At 41.2% G+C, this 20105-nt stretch overlaps 1 protein-coding gene across 4 annotated transcripts in view; it reads left to right on the plus strand.

Annotated features, from left to right (window-relative positions):
- The window catches only part of SLC18B1 (solute carrier family 18 member B1), a 31686-nt gene extending 12939 nt beyond the window's left edge, over positions 1 to 18747 (plus strand). For 3 of the 4 annotated variants that reach the window (XM_047758450.1, XM_047758459.1, XM_047758440.1), the window contains exons 4-15: positions 5389 to 5484; positions 6098 to 6171; positions 7417 to 7564; positions 9421 to 9577; positions 10224 to 10360; positions 10888 to 10989; positions 11893 to 11984; positions 13458 to 13553; positions 15151 to 15225; positions 15947 to 16040; positions 16138 to 16190; positions 16680 to 18747. In XM_047758450.1, the coding sequence (XP_047614406.1) occupies positions 5389 to 5484; positions 6098 to 6171; positions 7417 to 7564; positions 9421 to 9577; positions 10224 to 10360; positions 10888 to 10989; positions 11893 to 11984; positions 13458 to 13553; positions 15151 to 15225; positions 15947 to 16040; positions 16138 to 16190; positions 16680 to 16746 (1191 nt within the window). In that variant the 3' untranslated portion in view covers positions 16747 to 18747. Of the gene's footprint in view, positions 1 to 4932; positions 5025 to 5388; positions 5485 to 6097; positions 6172 to 7416; positions 7565 to 9420; positions 9578 to 10223; positions 10361 to 10887; positions 10990 to 11892; positions 11985 to 13457; positions 13554 to 15150; positions 15226 to 15946; positions 16041 to 16137; positions 16191 to 16679 lie in introns of those variants that run through there. The other variant, XM_047758468.1, reaches the window with a different exon arrangement.
- The last annotated feature ends 1358 nt before the right edge of the window (positions 18748 to 20105 follow it).

A 20105-nucleotide genomic window follows, 5' to 3' on the forward strand; every position in this document is an offset into this window, starting at 1 on the left:
GACTCAGTCAGTGAGAAGCCTTCAGAGGTATTTGAGCAAGACAGAGTAGACTGAGCAGAATGGGTTTTGGAAAAAAATAATGATGGGTGGAGCCTGTGGGATTAAGATGGATGAGTAAGTGGACCAGCCTGTTAGAAGGGCGTTTCCCAGCTCAGTTGGAACTCAGTGGGGGCAACTAGTGTGAGATTCTTCTTAGTGAAATATAGGAATAAAGGAAAAGTAGGAGTTCCCGTTATAGCTCAGTGGTTAATGAATCCGACTAAGAACCATGAGGTTGTGGGTTCAATCCCTGGCCTTGCTCAGTGGTTTAAGGATCCAGCGTTGCTATGAGCTGTGATGTAGGTTGCAGACCCCGCTCAGATCCCATGTTGCTGTGGCTCTGGCGTAAGCTTGGCAGCTACAGTTTCAATTAGATCCCTAGCCTGGGAACCTCCATATGCCGCGGGTGCAGCCCTAGAAAAGGCAAAAAGACAAATAAATAAATAAATAAAAATAAAGGAAAAGTAGGCTCTGGGTATGTGCATTTTGTACTTATTTATTTATCTGTTTACTTCTTAGGGCTACAGCCACGGTATGTGGAAGTTCTCAGGGTAGGAGTAGCGTTGGAGCTGCAGTTGCCAGCCTATGCCACAGCCACAGAAACTGGGGATCCGAGCCACATCTGTGACCTACACCACAGCTCACGGCAACGCCAGATCCTTTAACCCACTGAGTGAAGCCAGGGATCGAACCTACATCCTCGTGGATACTAGTTGTGTTTGTTACTGCTGAGCCACAAGAGGAACTTCTCGGTATGTGCTTTTAAAATAAATGTGTTTTGTTTTGTTTTTGATGTAGTTTTTTTGCTTACAAGAGGCAGGGGAGAGAGCATTCTAACTTTAAAAGTAGTAGATGTGGAGTTCCCATCGTGGCGCAGTGGTTAACGAATCCGACTAGGAACCATGAGGTTGCGGGTTCGGTCCCTGCTCTTGCTCAGTGGGTTAACGATCCGGCGTTGCCGTGAGCTGTGGTGTAGGTTGCAGACGCGTCTGGGATCCCGCGTTGCTGTGGCTCTGGCGTAGGCCGGTGGCTACAGCTCCGATTCGACCCCTAGCCTGGGAACCTCCACATGCCGCGGGAGCGGCCCAAGAAATAGCAACAACAACAACAATAACAACAACAACAAAAAAAGACAAAAAAAAAGTAGTAGATGTGAAGAGTGGGCTCTTTTTCATTTCTTATAGAAGCCGTATATTTGACAAATAAATGCCTTGGCAAAACATACTCATCCGCTTGCTTTTTCATTCTTCTTCCTCTAAGCTAGTGCTCAGGACATCAAGGGAAAACAAAGCCTTCTTAACTCCTGGTGTGGGATTCCTACTTGTTCTTCCTTTTTTGGTTCCCCTCCTCCTTTGGCAGAGGGTCATAAGTGAGCTAGAAATTGCCTTTGATAGCTATTCTTGTCTTAGTTGGTATTGGCATGACAATCAGAGAACCAAACTGAACAGGCCTTGGGGTGATTCATGGGCCAGCGCAAGGAGCTTCCTGTCCTTGAATTTTTGAACTGGCGAAGTGGATTTTTTTGGTGGTGGTTTTTAGTGGCATTCAGTCCTATAACTAAATGTGATACTGAGTAGAGAAACCTTCCAGCCGTGTATTTCTTCTTTGCTGTCACCCTCTGTGAAGGCAATTAGTGTGAGATTCTTCTGACCCAGATGTGTGTGGGTTTTTTTCCCCACCAGCTGGGTGCCCTACCGTTCAATTCAACTCTGACACTAAACCAAATTAGCACATACCCCACAGGTTAATGGCTCAGTCCCACCAGACTGCCTCCCACTTCAGATGCCAGTCTCAAGTAGTAGGTCTCCGCATTACCTACTTCCGTCCAGCTTGGCTACCCATCAGAGCTTTCCATGACACCTTCCACCACCCTGATTCGATGATTTGCTAGCATGGTTTACAGAACTCAGGGAAACACTTGCTTAACGCTGACCATTTAATTATAAAAGGATGTGATAAAGTACACAGACGAACTTTCAGATGGAAGAGACACAGAGGGCAAAGGATGTGGGAGGGGGCACAGAGCTTCCGTGTCCCCTCCGGGTGTACCATGCTGCCAGCATCTCCACTTGTTCACCAACCCACAAGCTCCCTGAGCCCCACACTATAGGGATCTTTATGGAGGCTTCATCAGGTAGGCTCAATTTCCAGCCCTCCTCTGGGGATAGGGGTGTGGGACTGAAAGTTCCAAGCTCTAATCATGGCTTGGTCTTTCTGGTGACCAGCCCCCATCCAGGAGTCTGCCAAGAGTCACCTCGCGAGAACTCCTATCGCCTAGGAGACGCTGAGGGATTTAGGACTTTAGGTGTCAGAAACCAGGGTCAAAGACCAAATATCAGAACAGTATTGCTCCTAGTTGTCTTATCATGAGGAAATTACAAGGGTTTTAGGACCTCTGTACCAAGAACTGAGGACAGAGACCAATGTATATGTTTTCTCCTATCTCAAAGATACCAGAAAAGAAGTATGTCCAGATCAACTGTTTGCTTAGTTCCACAGGTAAAGCAGAGCCCAGATTTCCTCATCTAAGGTTTTTTTGTTTGGTTTATACTCTAATTCTGATGTTTGCCAGCTAAATCTGACAATTCTTTCTTTTCTTTTTTTTTTTTTTTGGTAGCATTTTATTGAGGTAGAATCCATATGCAAAATGTTGCACAACTTAATATATCCATCTTGATGAATTTGGACAAAATATGTATACGCCCATGATATCATCACCACAATCAAAATACTAAACATATTCACCACTTAAAATATTTCCCTTGTGTTCTCTTGTGGGGTTTTTTTCATTTTTCTTTTTTTCTTTTTTTGCGGTGAGAACTTAACATGAGCTCATCTTTTTTTTTTTTTTTTTTGGTCTTTTTGCCTTTTCTTGAGCCGCTCCCATGGCATATGGAGGTTCCCAGGCTAGGGGTCTAATCAGAGCTGTAGCCACCGGCCTATGCCAGAGCCACAGCAATGCAGGGTCCGAGCCATGTCTGCAACCTACACCACAGTTCACGGCAACGCCAGATCCTTAACCCACTGAGCAAGGCCAGGGATCGAACCTGCAACCTCATGTTTCCTAGTTGGATTCATTAACCACTGTGCCATGACGGGAACTCCAACATGAGCTCATCTTGCTTGACAGAAACTTTATACCCAAATAGCAATAATTCCCTACTTTCCCCTTCCCAAAACCCCTGGCAATCACCAGTCTAGTCTCTGCTTCTATGAATTTACTGTTTTAAATACTTCATATAGATGGAATCATGCAGTGTTTGCTCTTCTGAGACTGACTTATTTCACTTAGTGTAATTTCCTCATGGTTCATCCACGTTGTTGCAAATGCCAGGATTTCCTTTTTAAGGCTGAATAATACTCCCTTTTCTGTATATACGACTTTTTTTTTTTTCTTTTGTCTTTTTAGGGCCATACCTATGGCATATGGAGGTTCCCAGGCTGAGGGTCAAATCAGAGCTGAAGCTATGCTGGCCTACACCAAAGCCACAGCAACACAGGATCCGAGCCTTGTCTGCGACCTACACCACAGCTTATGATAATGCCAGATGCTTAACCCACTGAGCAAGGCGAGGGATCAAACCTGCATCCTCATGGATGCTAGTCAGATTCATCTCCACTGAGCCACAATGGGAACTCCTATACCACATTTTCTTATCCATTCATCTGTCGATGGACGATTGGGTTGTTTGAACATCATCTTGGCTACTGTGAATAATGCTGCAGTGAACAGGGGGTGCACATATTTCTGAGTCACTGCTTCCAATTCTTTGGAATATATACTCAAAAGAAGGATTGCTGAACTATGTGGTGGTGCTATTTCTAATGTGTTGAGGACCCTCCATATTGTTTTCCGCAGTGGCTGCACTATTCTACATTCCCACCAACAGTGTATAAGGGTTCCAGTGGCTCCACACCCTCACCAACACTTGTTATTTTTTGTTTTTCTCAATAATTGCCATCCTATTGGGGGGTGGGGGGATCTGCTTGGGCTGTGGGATGGAAATCCTGTGAAATCAGATTGTTATGATCATTATATAACTACAGATGTGATAAATTCATTTGAGTAATAAAAAAAATATATGGGAAAAAAAATTGCCATCCTAGCCGGTGCAAGGTGATATCTCATTGTGATTTTGATTTGCCTTTCCCTGATGATTCATGATCTTGAACAACTTTTCATACACCTGGTGACCATTTGCATGTCTTCTTCAGAGAAATGTCTATTCAAATTCTTTGCCCACTTTTATTTACTATTTGTTTATTTATTTTTCTATTTAGGGCTGCACCTGTGGCATATGGAAGTTCCCAGGCTAGGGGTTGAATCAGAGCTATAGCTGCCAGCCTACGTCACCGCCACAGCAACGCAGGATCCGAGCTGTGTCTGCCTCCTACACCACAGCTTGTGGCGATGCTGGATCCTTAACCCATTGATCAAGACCAGGGATCGAACCCACATCCTCATGGATACTGGTCGGGTTCTTAACCTGCTGAGCCACAACAGGAACTCCCCTTTGCCCATTTTTTCTTATGGGGGCTTTTTAGAATCTTGTAGGAGATTCTTATATATTTTGGAGGTTAACCTCTTGTATAGAGGTGGTTTACAAACATTTTCTCCCATTCTGTAGGCTACCTTTTCACTCTGTTGATTGTTTCCTTTGCTGTGATGATTTTTAGTTTAATGTAGTCCCATTTGTCTAATTCATTTTGTTGCCTAGGCTTTTGGTGTCAAATTGAAGAAATCATTGCCAAGATCAGTGTCAAGAAACCCCCCATCCCCATCTTTTCTCTAAGGAGTTTAACAGTTTCAGATCTTATGTTTAAGTCATTTCTTTTGCATTCATTTTTTGAGTGTTGTAAGATATGGGTCCACTTTCATTCTTTTGCATGTGTTTATCCAGTTTTCTTAACAGGACTTGTTGAAGAGACAATCTCTTCCTCATTGTGTGTCCTTGTCACCCTTGTAGAAGATCAATTGACCATAGGTGTGTGGGTTTATTTCTGGGCTCTCTATTCTGTTCCATTCGTTTATGTCTGTCTTTCTGCCAGAACCATAGGGTTTTAATCACTGTACCTTTGGAATTTATTTTTGAAATCAAGAAGTGTGATGCCTTCAGCTTTGTTCCTCTGTCTCAAGATCTTAAAGCCAGCAGTTCATAATAGGCTTGATGACTCAATTATTTTCATGTCAGAGACTAGGTTTTACTGTAGTTTCCTTTCCTTCCTTACCATGTTTACTTTAATATAATAATCTCTGAAATTGCTACGCAGATAAAGGTTACAAGAAGATGATGCTCTGATTGAATAGCTCCATTTTTCCATATTGTTTCCTTTTTTCTTTCTTTAAAGGCTGAAAAGAAAGGAGCCAGCAACACAGTTATTGGTATGATCTTTGGATGTTATGCTTTTTTCGACTTGCTAGCCTCTTTGGTATTTGGAAAATATGTAAGTATCAAAGTTCATATGCACATTTTAAATTTTTAAAATTATGTAATGAGTTATTCTAATTTACTAATCTAGAATTTCCACTGATACAGATATAAACACCATTATATTTTATGAATTGTGCTTCTGTGGACAGTTCCATTCTTTGGGTTGATTGATATTTAACTTCTTCCATGTTTGTAAACAGTGGGTGTTGTCATTCCATTAAGGAATTATTGGAGTTCCCATCATGGTGCAGTGGAAATGAATCCGACTAGGAACCATGAGGTTGCGGGTTCAATCCGCGGCCTCATTCAGTGGGTTAAGGATCTGGCGTTGCCGTGAGCTGTGGTGTAGGTCGCAGAAGCGGCTCAGATCCCATTTTGCTGTGGCTGTGGTATAGGTAGGCATCTACAGCTCCAATTGGACCCCTAGCCTCAGAACCTCCATATACTGCGGGTGCAGCCCTAAAATGACCAAAAAAAAGACCAAAAAAAAAAGAATTATTATACTCTTTTGTTAACTTCACATGTCTTCCCCAAATCTTCTGTTTCTTGATACAGTGGATTTGTTTATATCAATGTAGACTTGCAGCAGTCCTCAACTTACCACTTTTCTTTGGCATTTATTATAGCTTGTACACATTGGAGCAAAATTTATGTTTGTAGCAGGAATGTTTGTCTCAGGAGGAGTTACAGTGCTCTTTGGGTAAGTCGTTCTCTGATGTATTTGGAAACTTGAACCAATTTCATCATTTATCTTCAGTTTAAAATGTTACTGGTTTCTTTAAATCAATCAGTACCATTGATTAAATGCCTGGCATACAGTTAGTGGTGAAGGGAGTTGGATGATGTAGAGAAGAGAATGAATGACATTGATCTTAAGAAAAAAGGCCCCTAGCAGATCACCTTTAAGCTGGCTACTGAATCTGTGCTTTAGGACTCCTGAGATTGTGAGTGACACACTTTTCTGAGTCGCAAAAACTTTTTTGACATAAGCAAAAAAGTGAATTTCTTACTTAAAGAATCAGCTGATAACATCAGGATACAAATGTTAAGATAATGTCATCGGAAGTCTGATGACATATATATATTTTTTAAATTAAGGGCTGTACCTGTGGCATATGGAAGTTCCCAGGGTAGGGATCGAATCAGAGGCTGCAGCTGCTGGCCTACACGCAATGCCAGATCCTTAACCCACTGAGCAAAGCCAGGGTTCGAACCCACATCCTCTTGGATACTAGTCAGATGCATAACCTGCCAAGCCACAATGGGAACTCCCAGATTTTTGGTTTTGTTCCTCTTCTTGTGCTTTTTTTGTTTGGAGGAAAACTTGAAATTACAGTTTTTCTTCTCTATAGGTTCTTGTCAGAGTGGCTACATTTTTCAAAAGGTCTATTTAGTATTATCATTTAAGGCACCAATTATGTCAGTAGAAAAGAGCAAGTTTTTCTTATGAAGCTGTTACTTGGATTCAAATTCTTCCCACAAAAGTATAACAAAAAAGCCCTTTTAAAAATTCATATCCTAGGAGTTCCCGTTGTGGCGCAGTGGTTAATGAATCCGACTAGGAACCATGAGGTTGTGGGTTCGGTCCCTGCCCTTGCTCAGTGGGTTAACAATCCAGCGTTGCCGTGAGCTGTGGTGTAGGTTGCAGACGTGACTCAGATCCCATGTTGCTGTGGCTCTGGCATAGGCTGGTGGCCACAGCTCCGATTAGACCCCTAGCCTGGGAACCTCCATATGCCACGGGAAGCGGCCCTAGAAAAGGCAAAGAGACCAAAAAAAATAAAATAAAAATAAAAAAAATAAAGAAAAAGAAATTCATATCCTAAAGGAATTTATTATCATAACTATGGTTGAGGTACTACTGTTTTCAGTGAGTACACTTAAAAAGAAAAAAAACCAAATCATAACCAATTTGGCATTTAAGAATTGTCTTATTCTTTTTTAGTGTATTGGACCAAGTACCAGAAGGACCAGTGTTTATTGCTATGTGCTTTCTAGTGAGAATAACCGACGCAATAAGTTTTTCTGCAGCAATAACTGCATCATCTTCTATCCTCGCAAAGGCTTTTCCAAATAACGTGGCTACAGTAATGGTAGGTATTTTTATACACTTTTCCTGTTTTCCTTTTAATGTAGGCTAAAATATTTGCTTGACCTTTCAGGTCAAAGCTGGGGGCCATTCTTCTAGACCTGCTTTTTTTCTACTCTCTGTTTTCGTTACCTTTTACCCCAATTTCTGCTTGTAGCAGCAGACAGCCAGTAAACACACCCTTAGTCTTACTTAGGTGCTTTTCCTGGATGTTGAAGCCCCTGAATGGGCAAAAACAAATATTTTTTAGATCTCTTTTAAAAAAAACCCTTAGAGTTCCCATCGTGGCTCCGCGGTTAACGAACCCGACTAGCATCCAAGAGGACTCGGGTTCGATCCCTGGCCTCACTGTTAAGGATCTAACGTTGCCATGAGCTGTGGTATAGGTCGAAGATGCGGCTCGGATCTCATGTTGCTATGGCCATGGTGTAGGCCGGCATCTGTAGCTCAGATTAGACCCCTAGCCTGGGAACTTCCTTATGCCTTGGGTGCGGGCCTAAAAAGAGAAAAAAAAAAAAAAAACCCTCTCCAGTGGTATATTGCCTTCTCTCTGTAGCCTGGATTATGGCTGGGTTGTTTGAAGCATTCTTCTGCTTTAGAAAAGAGTTGTCCCTAGTGGTCAAATACTTGATTTATGCTAGAGTCTTTGCTCCACTTTTCCCAGATTCAGCAAAGGGATCTTAGAGACCAACTTGAAGTCCATAAGGGCTTCTGTGAAGTCAGTCTGCCTCTTATTTTACCATAGAAATCCAGAGCCTGGCAGCATCGTATTGATGCACATTCTCATTTATTGCCTAGATGCCTCGACATGGAGTGTTAGTGACACACCAGATTCCTGTCCCAGCTCTTGACTGCTGCTTCCCTGTCTCAACTAGGCTTTCCCCGTAGCTTCCTTCTCTGGACGCAGGCATCCCTGAAGGACTCATGGTTTGCATATCAGAACAAGCACCCCCGCTCAGAGCATGTAACTGTCCTTTAAACTTCAGGGTCTAATCAGCTTGGTACCAAGGTTGCCCTTATTTACCCATATTAATACTACAGTTTGAATGTTTTAACCGTCAGACAAACTATTTGCTGTATAAATATAAATCTTCATACTTTTTATTGGGTATATATACATATATATTTACCTACTTCTATAATCATATATATGTATGCCTGGATAGATTCACTTTAGGTTCTATAATCATTTGGCGTGCAGTGCTGGTCACTGTGACAGGTGTACTGTTTATATTTCCAGGAAAAATATTTATCAGAAAGGGTTCAGAATACTAGTCTGTGGACATGCTCTGTAAGACAGACTTTTGTGTCTAAACATGTTTGGAGTGTGGATTTGCTGTCCTGCAACTAGGGCTGGCCACTTCACATTAGAGCTATTTGCATTTCATTTTATGTGTCAACAAAACAGCCCTCTTTCCCATAGGATTATTCATTTTTCTCATTGACTGGTAGTTGCTCTCCTGTTGTAATTGGAAAATTAGTCCTTTGTCAATATTTTTTCCCTATTCTTCATTTGACTATTGATTTCTTTTGCCGTCTGGAGTTTTTCATAGTTTCGTGTGATCAGATTTATCAAATTTTTCTTTTGTGTCTTCTTAGTTTTTATATCATAATTAGAAAATCTTCCCCACCATAATAATTAGAAAAGAAAAAACCTCTCATATTTTGTTTTTCTAGTAATTGTATGGTTTCAATATGCATGTTTAAATTTTGGGTCCGTCTTGAGGGGGGCAGTGTGTGTGTGTGTGTATGTAAATCGTGAAGTGATAGAATTTTTTTTCAGATCCTGCCCATTATATCTTTGTTAATTTTTCAAACAAAATATATTGACTCAAGTTTCTTTTGTTTTTTCACTTTTAGGGAACTCTTGAGATTTTTTCTGGACTGGGATTAGTGCTAGGGCCTCCTTTGGGTGGCTTCTTATATCAGTCCTTTGGCTATGAAGTGCCTTTCATTTTTCTGGGATGCATAGTTCTCCTGATGGTACCCCTCAACATGTGTATTTTACCTAATTATGGTAAGACCTCATTTATTACTCATTTTAAAAATCTCAAATTTGAGTATTTTTATGCCTTTGTTGGAGTCCAGTTTTAACATATATGCATTTTTATTGTATATAATCCATAGTAGAATTCCTAGAACATACTGAAAGAATCGATTCCCTTTTCATAAATGTTGATGTAGGGAGTTCCCATTGTGGCTCAGCGGGTTAAGAACCAGACTAGTATCCATGAGGATGCAGTTCCAATCCATGGCCTCGATCAGTGGGTTAAGGATCTGGCGTTGCCGTGAGCTGTGGTGTAGGTCGCAGACAGGGCTCAGATCCCACGTTGCTGTGGCTGTGGTGAGGCCAATGGCTACATCTCAGATTAAACCTGTAGCCCGGGAACTTCTATATGCTGCAAGTACAGCCCTAAAAAGCAAATAAAATAAAATAAAATAAATAAATAAATAAATAAAAATTTTAAAAAAGGAAAATGGAAATGGCCTCTAGGTTTGAATAACTTACATTCAGAGGTAAATAATACACAATTTTATGCAGTGGTTATTTTGATTACTGGATAAGGATGACGTTACCAATTTTACTTTTCCAAATAGATTGAAAGGCAAAGTCAAGCAGTTTTCATTCCTCGAATTTCTTCTTTCATTTTCACCCCCCAAAGAGTCTGATCCAGGGAAACACTCCTTCTGGAAACTCATCACTTTACCCAAGGTGGCCTTTTTATCCTTCGTCATCACCTCACTCAGCTCGTGCTTTGGCTTCCTTGATCCGACCCTGTCCCTCTTTGTTTTGGAGAAGGTGAGTAGCCCCCAGTGATGAAGACCTCTGCCGTGTGGCCAGTGGACATAATTGCTTGCTCTCGGGCCCTGCTTGGTGGAAAGTGCACTGGTGGACAGTCAGCATCACTTGGGAGCTTATTAGAAATGCAGATTCTCAGGCCCCATCCCAGTCTCGATGACTCAGAAATTCTAGGGCTGAGGTCCAAGAACCTCTTTTAAGAAACTAACTTTTGTGCATAATAATGTTGGCAAAGCACTGGTTTACATGTAAAGATGCTGTGATTCGTGGAGGATGATTATAGTCTGTTTAATGTTAAGCGCTACAAAGTGAAAACAGACTAGGACTTCTGACCTCTGGTTAGGTTTTTTTTCCCCCATAGAAAAAAAGTAATCCATTTACAAAAGACAAAAATCAGGAAGGATTCTGAGTGTTAGTAGTCCACTAATGGTGGATAATCAGAGCTGAAGGAGTGGCAGAGGAAAGGTTCAATGTTTATTGAAAGAGTAATTTAGCCATGTAACTTTAATACAGGATTTCCTTTACAGTTTCATTTACCAGCTGGATACGTGGGACTGGTATTTCTGGGTTTGGCGCTGTCCTACACCATTTCTTCACCGCTGATGGGCCTACTCAGTGATAAAATGCCAGTATGTACACTTAATTGATATTTAGGAATGACTTTTGTATGTTTATTACAGATTATTATTATTATTAACTTATTTTTTACAGCTGCACCTGCAGCCTATGAAGTTCCCAGGCTAGGGGTCAAATCGGAACTGCAGTTGCAGGCCTACCCCACTGCCGCAGCAACCCCAGATCTGAGCTACATCTACAACCTACACCACAGCTTGTGGCAACACCAGACCCTTAACCCACTAAGCAAGGCCAGGGATTGAACCAACATAATCATGGACACCATATGAAGTTCTTTACCCACCAAGCCACAACGGGAGCCCCAAGAATTACTTTTGTATGTTTAGACTGGTGGTTTTCCATCAGTATTTCTGGAACTTTAGAGGTCTGTGGATTAGAATTAGCATACTCACTTATTAAAAACTTTTTACTTTTACTGAGGTAGAGTGGACAAATAAAATTGTAAGATATTTGGAGATCCCATTGTGGTCCAGTGGAAACAAATCTGGACTATGAGCATCTATGAAGACACAGGTTCGATCCCTGGCCTAGCTTAGTGGGTTAAGGATCTGGTGTTGCTGTGAGATGTGGTGTGTAGCTCACAGACGCAGCTCAGATCCCGAGTTGCTATGACTGTGGCCTAGGCCAGCAACTGTAGCTGGAACCTTAATCTGCTCTGCCACAGCGGGAACTCCTAGCACTTTTTAATAACATGCCTTTTCTAGGTGTTGTATCTACTTGGTTTTTCCTTGTGGTGACTGCTTTTTAAATTGTTATATATTGTTCAGGAAATCCTTGTCCTTTTTCATACCTTGTCTGGGAGTATATTGTCCTTGCTTTTGTGTTTTCTTTATATTCCTGTATTATGAAAGGCCCTTGGACTAAGTGTTTCTTTGGACTTTCTTTACCATCTTTAGCATCTAAGGAAATGGCTTCTAGTTTTTGGAAACTTAATCACAGCAGGATGCTACATGTTCTTAGGACCTGCTCCAGTCTTGCACATGAAGAGGTAATTTTTTTCTTCTTCTTCTTCTTTTGTGCTTGTGGCCAAATAGCACTAGGAATTATTTCAAAAATTTTTAGTGTAACACGGATATGCTTAGTGTTTTTGAATCTTATTTAATTAATTACTGGATTTAGGACTATACTGAATGATTTGTTAGACTGACAGTATTGCTAGATGGCAGCAGTAGAATAAGCAAATAGGAATGTATTACGTCTGTAACAAATGAGAAAGATGCTTATTCTCCCTTTGTGTTTCAGTTGCACATTTGTACTGTATTTTAAATATAGCATTTGTTATCTTCCTGTAGCTGATTATTCTTAGAATATACTTTCGTTTTTTTCTACTCCCTACCCCATGAGGTGGGGGCCAGATCATTTTGCTTCTATGTCATCCTTAGCATATAGTAGCTGCTTACTAAAGCTTGTTTATTATTATTTATTTATAAAATAAAATGAGCTGCTTAGAGCTTTTTAAGTACCTCTGGGACAGAGTGTGATATGGAAAAAGCAAGGATTTCAGAGTCTTTCAGATCTGGGTTTGTATTCTGGCTTTGCCACTTACTTAGTATGTGCACTTGGGCCAATCATTTAACTTCCAAGAGGCGTCAGTTTTCTTATCTACAAAAAAAACCCACCAGTAATAGTAGTAAGATAAATTTTTTTAGGCTCAAGATGGAGCGACTCCTGCCCAGGAGGCCGCATCAGCAAACCAAAACTTAGAATACTTTTATAGGTCCCTGTAAATGCTCCTCTTGACCAGAAAAGCCATCCATTCAGTCGGCCAGTCCCCAAACACCAAGCCAACTCTGGGCCTCCTCACCCCAAACAAGGTTGACCAATCAGATTTCTGTTTTTCTCCTCCTTGTTCTTCGCTCTTTATCCTATAAAAGCTTCCTGCCTTTTGTCCCGTTTTACAGTTCTCCTAGACTGTCCACTTCATGAAGGGTTAAATCAAGTTTGTTGGCATCACCTAAATTGTTTTCTTGAATCCCTTCTAACAAACTTAATGTGGCAAGGTTGCTGCAAGGGTTCCACCAGGTAATGGATATTAAGTAACTGACATAGTGCCCAACAGGGAACACATAGCAGTTTCCTGTCCTTCTTTGACCACTTACCTTCTGTGCCCTTTTTCCATCAATGTTATTTCTAAGCCAAGCGACTGACGGGGCAACATTGACACTGACATTTTATCCAGTTTTGAGGGGCTGTTATATGGTGATAAGAAAGCAGGTTGACTCCAGACATGTGACATGTGTGACCAAAGATGTTGGGATATCAGGATGAATGGATTTTCTTTCCCCTCAAAACATAAGGCCCTAAAGGGTGCTGTCACTGAATGAAATGAGATCGGATGGGAATGAGGACCAAGCTAGTCGTGTATTCTGTGCAACCAAACTTCTGCCCTCCTTGGTGTCAAGCTTTGTTGTCTCTTTAAATGCTAATAGTTTTTTAATTTCCCTCCAAAACTCTTTTGCAGTCAGCTCTGGCTGCTGGTGCTGATACTAGTCATAAATGGTGTCTCTGCTGGAATGAGTTTAATTCCAACTTTCCCGGAGATTCTCAGCTGCGCTTAGTAAGTTACCTCCATTGCTTGAAGAACTGTATTGTCAATAGCAGTAAACATCACAAGCATGGATTTCTCAATTTTGTAGGATGCTGGATATTTTTTTACCACACTCAATCTTCATGATTTCATGTCACACAGTATTGTGATATAAATAGTATGTATAAGCGAAAACAATAATATACATGATAATACATAGTAATATGAATAGAGTGATAGGTAAAATGGGTTGCGGATAGAGCCTTGGCTTGGTGTATGCCTTGGTACAGGTATACTTTTAAAAATCCAAAGCACAGCATCGTTTCCCTCTCATAGAGGAGATCCCTACAAGGGCACAGAGTGACCAGGTAAGATGATGTTGTACCAGTTCCAATGTATGGGTTTTTTTTTCCCCCACACCACCAAGTACTTCTCTGAAACCAGCTTGGTGTCCTACAGTTCACCTAATTCTGACACTGTGTACCTGGAAATGGCAGGTACAGGCGAAGGGCTCAGTCCCACAAGAGAGCCTTCCGCTTCCCATGCCAATTTCAACTGCAGGTTGTTACCGATGCTTCTGATCGACTGGCTGTAAATCAGAGGTTCTCATGGGTTTGATTGATTTGCTAGAGCAGCTCATAGAACTCAGGAAACCAGTTCACTCACTAGGTTACTGGTTTGCTGCTAAGATATTAAAGATACGAATCAACAGCCAGATGACAAGATACATAGGACAATGAGGTCCCAGGCAAAGGAGCCTCTGTCCTTGTGGAGCTTGGGGTAAGCATGGTGGCACGTGAAAGCATTCTGGTTTGTTTCCCAAGATGAAAGCTTTCTGAATTCAGTCCTTTGGGGATTTTATGGAGGTTTCATTACATAGCAATGGATACATAGCAATGGATTCCACCTCCAGCGCCTCTCCCCTCTCCATGGAGGAAGGGTGTGTGGGACTGACTGTTCCAACCCTCTAATCACATGTTGATTCTCCAGGCATCCTGGGTGCTGGTCCCAGAGTCATCTCATTAACATAACAAAAGACACTTTTTAATGGCTTTCATCACTTAGGAAATTGCACAGATTTTAGGAGCTCTGTGCCAGAAATAGGGAAGAAGACCAAACATAAATTTTTGTTCTAAACCACAGTACCACACCAGACATCGGTCACTTGGCCACCACTCTTTTTTTTTTTTTTTTTTAGTAGGCATGATAACACAAAGTGAACTTGAGCAGGGAGAGTACTGATGGCTGTGCTGTGCCAGTTCAACAGTTCTCATAAGAATAAGGAGCTGCCTTTGTATTTCCTAAAAGTTGCCCATTGTTCTCTTTACATGTTCATCTCATTTTAATTGGTTAATTATATACTTTAATAAACATTTGATGCAAGTGGGTCATGATTCTTAATAATATATCCTATATATGCAGTTAAAGTATTTTTATAAAACCATGGCATAAACATAACTGTGAGAGTGTCTTTAGATTAGCATTTTATTTTAGAAATGGAGTGTTCTTGCTGTTGGGTTTGTCCAGATTATCCCTGGTTTGTTTTACTTTATCTATCATACAGTATTCTTCTGTTCCATGCACATTTTGCTTTTAATCACAGATATACTCTTGTTTCTCTTTGCAGTGAAAATGGGTTTGAAGAAGGATTAAGTACCTTGGGACTTGTGTCAGGTCTCTTTGGTGCAATGTGGTCAGTGGGGTGAGTAGCTGTTGAACTTCTTTTACACTTGCAAGTTGGGAAATAACCATCCCCATTTTATAGATGAAGAAATTCAGACACCAAGAGGTCAGATGAGTTGTCAGCAGATACTGGGAGGTCAGATGAGTTGTTCAAAGGCACACAATTCATTTAGGACATTGTTCCATTTCTAACCCACACCCTCTGACTACAAGGTCAGTAGTTATACTAGCAGTTTTAATACCTAATCAAAATGGTCCCATATATTTTGTCTTACTTTAGTAATATTTTAAAGTTCCTTTAAGAGGAGCATGTCTCAGTCTTGAAAATATGTTTATTTATTTGTGCATTTATTTTTTACTCTCTGTTATACCAGAGGGATACCTGTAGGCTGGCCAAGTAGATATTAATAAGGAGGTACTGAGTTATTTTAAATACAAATATCTAGAAGGGTAGAAAGAATAATATAAAGATTCTTTTGAATGCATGTCTTCTTTTTTAAATTTTCATGGAAAGTTATCAACTTTTCAGAAGCAGTTATAATTTTAGGATTGTTTAAAAATTTTAAACATGATCATTATGAGGTAGAATTATTTTCCTTCACCTACTACTCTGTCCAGGAATCGGCTTTTTTCTTTAGTACTTATACTTTCAATATAATGAATTGAATAGGTTATGCAGCCTGTAAGAAGTAACTCTTCTTTTTGTGCTATTTAATACTCTTTCTTCTTTTCATTGTTAGTGCTTTTGCAGGACCAACGGTGGGGGGAATTCTGTATGAAAAAATTGGTTTTGAATGGGCAGCTGCAGTACAAGGGCTCTGGGCTCTGACAAGTGTGAGTAATTAGTCTTTTATTTTTTATTTTCCTTGTGTTTATGGAGAAACATGACTTGGATAATTGATATTAACCAGTACCTTTAATTCTGTTAAAGGGACTCCTAATGGGAGTGTTTTACCTAGTGGAGCACTCAAGGAGAAGGAGGAGGTATGGTCAACTCTTGAGCTTTTTTTCTCCCTTTAACAGGTTGTGGGGGAGTTCAGTGGTGATGAACTGACTAGTATCCGTGAGGAGGCAGGCTCCATCCCTGGCCTCGCTCAGTGGGTGAAAGGATCTGTGTTGCTGTGAGCTGTGGTGTAGGTTGCAGATGCGGCTCAGATCTGGCATTGCTGCGGGTGAGGTATAGGCCGGTAGTTGCAGCTCCAATTTGACCCCTAGCGTAGGAACTTCCATATGCTGCAGGAGCAGCCTTAAAAAGACAACAACAACAACAAAAAAAAAAGTTGGCTTGCAGGAATGGAAAAGAAACAACATTTTTACATGCATTTTTCCAGTTAGGAGACTTTTGGGCACCTTGAGCCTCATCGTCTCATAGACACATTTTACGAGAATAGTTGGGTAGAGATGTAGGTACTGAGGTTTTTTTGTTTTTTTAAGGTGAGAAATATCGACCTTGTCTTCTTTCCTTTAATGTAGATCTAAATTTGAAAATGTCCTCGGCACAGAGGAGGAACGGACTGCTCTCCTGCCAGGTGAAACATAGCCTTAGGAATCCCAACTGATACAGGGCTGGGAGGCGCACGCACCTGGTCTTGAACAGCAAGGTTGGAAGAATTTTCTTAATTTTTATATGCAAAACTCCATGGACCACACAGCAACATCCTGGAAATGTTAACATAGTTTTGGATGATTCTATGCTGGACTGTACTTAGGTTTGTCCTGAAAAGCTGGCCTGCTGAACCAGCCATATTTGAAACCTTAAATATGAGATGAGCTGTTGAAGATAACAAAAGTCTGTGGTTTTGAGTGACCAGACTTGACCTTGAAGATGTTACTGACTCTGGGTTTCCTATTTGCCCTCTTTACATTTTTTCTAAGTGCGCTACTTGTGTGAGTGTACCTTTTTTTTTTAATTAACAGGGAAAGAAATGATTTGATATCTGTAAAAAGAATATAAAAGATAACTCAAAATATGAAGAATAATGACTGTGAAATCTGTTTTTAAAATATTTGCTTCCTCTCTGTTCCGAGATGTTTTTGTTCAAAGGCTAAATTTCAGCCTACCATGTAAAAATTCTATAGCATATCCTGGCTCTAAGCTTTTCTAACACTTTTGTTTGTGTGGAAGATACAAGAATAATATGACTTAATACTTCCAGTCTTTTAACAGGCTTTGAATTATGATCTGGATTTATAAATAATAATTGGTATAGTATTAATTTTCCTTAATGTCTCTGTTTCAGCTCGGTATACACATACATATATATATATATAAGTATATATGTATTTTTTTTTGCTCATTCCCAGAGCAAGTGAACCCACAGTAATGTTTGTTCTCTCTTCGGCAAGGAGTTGCTCTGACTTCATGTGAAATCCATGCTCTTGTTTGAAGTGAGTGAATCTGCTGTGCAACTCTTATACTTCCTAGTTTCCATAGTGTAGGAGCCACATTTACACACCCCTTTAATAGAAGAAATGTTTTTTAAAATATCTATTTATTAATTTAAAAATGTTTGTTGAATACCTTCTTTGAACTGACACTGTGCTTGGTGTTAGGGATTTAGCTGTGAATAAGATAAACACAGTCTCTGCCTTTATAGAACTAATATTCCAGTGACAAACAATAAATAAATACCAGAATCTCTATTATCTTACAGAGATGCTATGAAAGAAAAAACCTGGCAATATGAAAGAGTAGTTGGAGTTCCTGTCGTGGCTCAGCAGGAACGAACCTGACTAGTAGCCATGAGGACTCGGGTTTGATCCCTGGCCTTGCTCAGTGGGTTAATGATCCCACGTTATCATGAACTGTGGTGTAGATCTGGCTTGGATCTGGCATTGCTGTGGCTGTGGTGTAGGCTGGCAGCTGCAGCTCTGATTCGACCCCTAGCCTGGGAACTTCCGTATGCCATGGGTGTGGCCCTCAAAAGACAAAAAAAAAAAAGGAAAGAAAGAAAGTAATTGAGAGTAATTGGCTGGGCTTGATTAGGTGTGGGGATCCTGAGAGAAGCCCTCTCCATGGAGGTGGGGCTTTTGAACCGAGATCTGAAGAATGAGCATATGCAGAAGGGCTTGCCAGTGGTCAGAGAGAAAGTCAGGGCCCACGTGGCTGGAGTCTGGTAAAGAGAGAAGTTTTTTAATGGAAGACACTGGAATTTACTATTTCTGGAAGGTCATTTTGCATTTGTGCGTACAAGGTCAGTGGTGATGCTCATCCCCGGAGGTAGATGGAGATCTTTGGAAGCTTTGAGAGAGACATCAATGGTTTGGACCAGGCAGGTGGTGGTAAAGTGGGGAGAAAAGGATGTCTTTGGAAGTGGAACCAACAGGACTTGCTATTGTGTTTGGGAAATGAGGGAGGAATTCAGCATGACTCCTAGTTTTTATGTTTTTTGGTTTTTAGGATGACTCCTAGTTTTGGCTTGAGCATGTAGGTGGTCAGAGGTGCCTCTTAGTGAAATGGGGAAGAATGGAAGCAAAACAGATCCCAAAGGGGCAAATTAAACCATGACAGGACACCTTTTCACACTACCAGAAGGGGAAGCAAAATTAAAAGGCTCATAATACCCAAGTTGGATAAGAAGGACAGCAGTTGGACCTAGGAACCAGACCATCTCATAAGACTGCTGGGCATTAGTTGCCAAAATTGAAGATTTACAAATCCCAGGAATGCTTCATTCCCCTCTATAATTCTCCCAAGTCCCTTGGTCTGATCCAGTGCCCACCAAGCAGAGTGGCCTGTCACCTCGCCCCTGCTTCCTGGAGCAGTACCAGGACAGAGTGTGACCCCAACCCGCTGCACTCGTGGGGGGTGCAGAAAAGCCAGGCCTCCATCGCATTGGTTAAATTGCCCTGCTCCCCCCTCCCCCGCGCCGCCCCCCAGTGCTTTTCTTCCGTAGATGCAGACTCTGGCTAGCCCGCTGCCCCTCCCTCCAGTGGCCGAGGATGGGGCTGAACGCCAGCAGTTCCAACTTCTGCCGCTCGAGGCCGCTATTAAAGCACCGCAGGAATTAGCTGGTAGCTCACCGCGGGATCACGGGCGCCTGGCTCGCTCCGCCCCCAGCCGGCGGCGCCGCATCACTTAGGACAGTCAGCGTCTAAACCGGCCCTGTTGGGAGGTCAAGGTCAAGGCAAAGATTCCAGTCCTCCTGGGGAGATAGCTTCTAGTTCCCACTCCCAGCACTCAGCTGTCAATACCTACTGTGGGTACCAGTGTGTTTAAAAAAGCTTTGTACAAAACCAATTTTGCCCTTTTCCATCTTATGATTCTGAAGTATGAATGTTGACAAAAAAAGTAAAAATGTAAGAAACGATAGTAGAACTATGAACAATAAAACCAAAAGATAGGTCAGAACTATCAAAGGAAATCTGTTTGTATTCATATTTTTATATATTTGTATTTTATTTATTATTATTATGTTTGTCTTTTTGCCTTTTCTAGGGCGGCTCCCGCGGCATATGGAGGTTCCCAGGCATTGGTTGGCAATGCAGTGAGCCCTTACCAATAGCGAGTGGCTGTAAGTGACTGACCATTGGCCCCTCCTCCTCCCCTTCCTGTGTATAAAAGAAGACCGAATTTGGATTGAGAGAATATGGTTTTTTGAGACACTCGTCTGCCATCTTCTTGACCGGCTAGCTTTCCAATAAAAGTCATTATTCCTTGCCCCAATAATTTGTCTCTGTCACCCTCACTTGCTCATTAATTTTTGACAACCACTAATCTGTTCTCCATTTCTGTAATTGTATCGTTTCAAGAATGCCGCATAAATGGAATCATTTGGTATGTCATCTTTGGGGATTGGCTTTTTTTCATTCAGAATAATGCTCTTGAAATCCACCCATCCTGTGTGTGTCAGTGGTTTATTCCTTGTTGAGTAGTATTCCATGCTGTGGACATACAGC

Source organism: Phacochoerus africanus, chromosome 2, assembly GCF_016906955.1.
Source record: "Phacochoerus africanus isolate WHEZ1 chromosome 2, ROS_Pafr_v1, whole genome shotgun sequence".
In the NCBI taxonomy this organism is placed as follows: domain Eukaryota; kingdom Metazoa; phylum Chordata; class Mammalia; order Artiodactyla; family Suidae; genus Phacochoerus; species Phacochoerus africanus.